The sequence below is a fragment of the Phragmites australis genome, chromosome 17 (assembly GCF_958298935.1).
Source record: "Phragmites australis chromosome 17, lpPhrAust1.1, whole genome shotgun sequence".
NCBI classification, from domain to species: Eukaryota; Viridiplantae; Streptophyta; class Magnoliopsida; order Poales; family Poaceae; genus Phragmites; species Phragmites australis.
The window spans coordinates 20,884,123-20,889,454 of NC_084937.1; the positions used below are offsets into that span (position 1 = coordinate 20,884,123).

Sequence of the window (5,332 nt, forward strand, 5' to 3'; positions counted from 1 at the left end):
ATAAATGGAGTTTCAGTGGCAGCAACGGGAAACGCCAGGCATCGGCGAGTCGTTTTTTTTAGAATGCGCAATACACATAAAAAAAATACAAGTTACATAGCCAAATACACGATCAAACAAGCCAGGACCTACTTACAAAGGAAATATACAAAGTATTCTCCTCCTAGACAACTAACACCTACTTCGAACAAGCATTGTGCCTCCTTGACGACCAACTGCGCCAGCATGACAGGCGTGAGCGCCTCCCTGTTAGAGTTAGAGACCTCCCTGTCTCATCCCCGTTTCAATCATGGCCTTTTCTCACTTGTCACCACGGTCACACCCCAAGAGATCATCGCCACGGTTAACGGATGTCGTTGTAGATTTTATCATCTCTAGACTCTAGGGATGGGTGCATCCGTGGATTAAGTTGAACTAAATTGACTAAACTAACTAGTTAATTAATTAAATTAAATTAGAGTGTATCAACGGACACTTACAGATCGATCCATGCTCATCTATAATCATCTTCCCGCCAGTCTCTCGCCTTCCTGCACCCCAGTGATAATACGCCGGAGAATTGTGCTTCTACATTATAAAGAAATAGAGCATTACAATAGTCTTTACAATGCAAGGCGCCAGATACTCACAAACTCCAGTAACTTCGCAACGGCATTTTCCAAAGACACCACCCAGATGGTGCATATCAAAACAGAACTTTGTAGCGGCGTATATACAATGGACTATTGCACTGTATTCTTTTTGGTAGGCTACTGGTTCGCACAAGTTCAGATAAATAAAATAAAATCCATGTCTGGCTTCCTATTGACACAAAAAAACAATTGAAATAATGGAAAATGACACTTCTAGGTAACATGACGATCTACTTATGAGTATGGCTCCCGCCTTGCTCTATCCCACCGTTATCATGCTGCCCCGCAGTTTCTCCATGACATCTTCATGCCACAGCTACAGCTCCTTCGCCGCCTCGGTGGCCTAGCCACAGTTAGGGAAGAAACGGACATTTGTATGTTTTTGAAAAATCTCTAGCGGGGTTTTGACGTTATTTGATAGCTAATATGTTCGGTTATGACTCCGTTTCTTTAGTGTTGACTTCTTGCCAAGTTATTGACATGACACTAGAAAAGGGATTACATTCAATCTTTTCTGGTGAGGCGCTAGATATCTGCTCTTATATAGAAAAGGGACTATTGTAATATCACAAAACATGACAAGTCTACATGCAAGCTATGCTTATCAACCTCCATTTGAAATTTCAAGATTCAGTTTTACATATATTTTTTTTATGTTCAGCTCTAGGCTAAATCAACAGATTGAATAATTATCCCATCCCAAGCAAACAATGATAAGAGTTGTGACATCCGGCTCAATTGAGCTAATAATACCATATTGCTAGTTGAGAAAGGATGTAATCAACTTATAAAGCTACTAGATTTCATATTATCAATCTCGAGTTAATCTTTTTATACGAAACAATGACAAAAATGTAAGCGAGTTTTTTTACCAGTGGGATCTATTTCTACCGCCTTCGAGTGAGATCGCTTCGTGCGCGTCCGTTCCATACATGCCTGTGCGAGCGCTGTCCTTACCAACCGGGCTAGCAGCTGGATGAAAAAATATAAGCGAGTTCGTGAAGTGTATGGTTTACCTAGTGTATGAGTAGATCTAAACTAGGTTTAGACTCTGAACTCTTACAAGAGTGCCATCTATGATTGGGAAAACATTGCCTCGCACAGGAGCGGATCCACCGGGGGAGGGGAGCCTCCTACCCGGGCGCACGAGTAGCTAATACCACAACGAACACAGCACTAACCGACGAGGCCTGCGCCCCTGAAGAATGCGTTTAACGCCAATCTCACACACACACACCAGTAATATGAACACGGCTTTACCCGTTCCCTCGTCAAAATAATTTTTTTACAACGAAAAAAACGAGCTCAAAGGCCACGGAAAGAGAACCCCACCCACGCCAGCGTCGGAACCCGGTCCAAGCCGCAGAGCGCCGGCAGTCGCACCGCAGGTGTCGCGCTCGCACCCCAGCTGGGTCCAGACGTCCGCCGCGCCCGAGCCGAGCCCCTTCGCAGCGACCCCCACCCCACCGCGTCAGAGCTATAAGTACCCTCCGGCTCTGGTCCAAGTCCAGGCCGCGCAACGCCGAACGAACCGCACCCGAACCCCCCCCCCCCCCCCCCCAAAAGCCTGCGTTTTAGCCCAAAATCTCGTGGTTTTCGTTGCGATTCGTCCCAGCAAGGGGAGGGAGAACGCGAAGCGATGCCCGACGCGATACCGGCCTGTTTCCGCGCGGCGGCGGTGGCGCCCGGTGGCCGGGCGTCGGCCGCGGCGTCGTCGGGGTCCGGCTCCGGGGCGGGGACCAGCCTCGCCACGTCGGTCTACGAGACGCGCCTAGGCCTGGCCGCGCTGTCCTGGTCGCGCGCCGCGCTCGGGCTCGCCCTCCGCGCCGTGCTCCGCGTCTCCGCGCCGTCCCCCTCCGCGGCGTCCGACTACGACGACGGCGAGGTGGAGTACGACGGGGAGGAGGAGGAGGCGACCGTAGCCGTGCGCGTACGGCCGTGGCTGCTCTGGCGGCGGCGCGGGTCGAAGCGGTTCCACGTGCGCGACCGCCGGGTGGATCTCGCGTGGGACCTCTCCCGTGCGCGGTTCCCGTCCTCGGGCTCGCCGGAGCCGTCGTCTGGGTACTTCGTCGCCGTCGTGGTGGACGGCGAGATGGCAGTCGTCGCGGGGGACATGGTGGAGGAGGCGTACAGGAAGACGAAGGCGCGGCGGCCGCCTGGCCCGTGCCCCATCCTCATCTCCCGCCGCGAGCATGTGTCCATGCGCGACGGGAACAACGGCCGCGGGCACAGGACCTGCGTCACCGTCCGCGGCAAGGAGCGGGAGATCTCGGTGGATCTCGTGTCGCGCGGGCAGGGGCAGGGGCAGGGTCAGGGGAAGGAGAGGGACAAGGTCGATGTCGGCATGTCAGTCTCCGTCGACGGCGAGCGCGTGCTCCACGTCCGCCGGCTGCGCTGGAAGTTCCGCGGCAGCGAGAAGGTGGACCTCGGCGGCGGCGACCGCGTCCAGGTCTCCTGGGACCTCCACAACTGGCTCTTCCCCGCGCGCGAGACGTCGCCCCCAGACGCCGCCGCCGCGGTCGCTCCCCCGCCCGCGCACGCCGTGTTCATCTTCCGCTTCGAGCTCGGCAGCGGCGGCGGCGAAGAGCCTGACTCGTCTGAGGTCAAGGAGAAGGAGCTGCTCGACAAGGCCGGGAGAGGCGGTGGCTGGGCCGGCTACGTTGGTAGGTGGGGCAGAGGGGACTGGAGCGAGAGCAGCAGCAATGGCGAGAACCGGAGGAAGAGAGGGCAAGCGCGGAGGTTGGCGAAGGCGAGCTCCTCGTCGTCGGCGTCCTCATCCTCCGCGTCCTGGGCGAGTAGCTCGACGATCATGGACTGGGCTAGCCCCGAGGAGGCCGAGCTGCAGCGCGGCGACGGCTTCTCCCTTCTCGTCTACGCCTGGAAGAACTAGTGTGATGGCCTGATGGGCTAATGGCGGCGGCGGAAGCGGCTCGCCGGCATTGTTTCGATTGATGATTGGTTCTCAATTCAGTGAGGATTTCTCTTCCAATTGTTGTAAGTTGCAATTGTTCACCGAGCAATGTTCTTGTGCAGTTTTGGGTGCTCAACTGACCAAATCATTTTTACAACTACATTGACCACCAAAGAAATGAATAGCTAGATAAACCATATTCTGATCCATGGTCTCTCGGAATTAGGCGGCGAATCGCTAAATTCTACAAATCATGCTCATTTCCTTCATTTGGTAGCGCATTGTGGACTTTCAATTGGATCTTAATATAGAGCTAAGTGATCAGACATTCAGGCCTAGTGGTTATGACTTGATCTCTTCACTTAAAACAACCAGCTGCTGCGCTTTGTTTCCCTTGTCTCCTGGGCCACTTGCTGAAAAGATTGGATTGTTCGGCTATTATGACGACGCCAAATTTGATCCCCAATCATGTGCTGATAGATGGCAAAAGCCGGGTTGTTTGGATTGCGACGTTCACATGCTGATGCTTCGCTGGGATTGTGGCTGTCAGTAGTTGTCTTGTTGAGTGGTTCAGGCTGGTGGTTAAGGCCTGCTTAAACAATGACAATGCAGTGGGGGCTCGCCTTGAGCGAAACAGTGTGCTGTGTGCAGCTCTTGGTAGGCTGTCACGGAGCGCTAACAATGGGCTGATGGTATTTTGAATTGCTCTCGGAGTGGAGGTTGGGATCACATTGTCAATTTAAACCGAAGGATTTGCACTGAAGGCCCCCTCCCCCCACCCACTTTGGTTTGCGAAAATCGCAATATTGGTGTTGGAATTTAACTCGGATTCGAGGTGTCTAATTCTGCAAAAAACATGGATGTCTGGATAACAATGATGGGTTGATGTCAATCACTCTCTCGTTAAAAGAGATTGTTGAGGGGACTTTGAAGAGGGCTTGATGAATTATATTCTTCCCTATGAAGAGTAGATGTTGAGGCACTAATCTAGCTTAGATGAGCGATGCATGCTTCACTGTCAATGGTTTGCAAGAAAAAGAGATGCATAAGCTGGAGCGGTAGCTCAGATTCAGACCCTTTTTGTTTTTTTGTTTTTTTAGAAACCGGGTTGTATTTCATGTATTCCTTAAAACCATTATAAGGTTGTCCTTCCTTTTTTTATTCTTGCTTTTTTACAAAGGATTACAACGCATTCCTTACAAAGACACCCTTAAGGAATATAACAATTACAACACGGTCCTTACAAGGTTCTCCCGGCAAACGGAGCAGCCAGCCGACGGACCGCCGTCACTGGAAGGAGAACACACCGAGCGTGCACCTTAAAGCCAATATCCTCCTCGACGAAGAAGCTTTGTAGTTTTTTGATGCATCAAATGTTAGTACATGAACTCGTCGAGATGCTCTTGAAACGTTGAACGTACAGGAGAACACATCGAACTGTTAGACCCTTTTTGTTTTTAACTAGCTAAGGCTATGTTTGTTTCTTATTTTTAGTTTGCTTTTTTTACTGTCAGAAATCGGAATAAATGGATTTTTGAAGAAGTAGTTTTTGAAGAAGCTAGAAATTTGTTTTTGAGAAAAATAAGTTAAGAGTTTGTTTGTTTAGATTTCTATTTTTAGGTTTTTCTGAAAAAACTATGCTTTGGTTTGTCTGAAAATAACTATTTTTGAAATAGATTGTTGATTTCTACAATATTTTTTGGCTTTTCAGTATATAACTTATCAGAAAAACGTCTTTCAGCGAGTTTATCAGTTTAGTTTATTTTCCTCAAAAGTAAACTTATCACTT

At 50.3% G+C, this 5,332-nt stretch overlaps 1 protein-coding gene across 1 annotated transcript; it reads left to right on the forward strand.

Annotated features, from left to right (window-relative positions):
- Positions 1–2,186: 2,186 nt before the first annotated feature.
- LOC133897641 (uncharacterized) lies at positions 2,187–4,704 on the forward strand. The gene has a single exon (XM_062338432.1). The coding sequence runs from the start codon at positions 2,272–2,274 to the stop codon at positions 3,520–3,522; it is 1,251 nt and encodes a 416-aa protein (XP_062194416.1). The 5' UTR covers positions 2,187–2,271; the 3' UTR covers positions 3,523–4,704.
- The last annotated feature ends 628 nt before the right edge of the window (positions 4,705–5,332 follow it).

Bases quoted from the DNA above. Each gene is read 5' to 3' on its own strand.
- LOC133897641 (XM_062338432.1), top strand. From the start codon at position 2,272: ATGCCCGACGCGATACCGGCCTGTTTCCGCGCGGCGGCGGTGGCGCCC.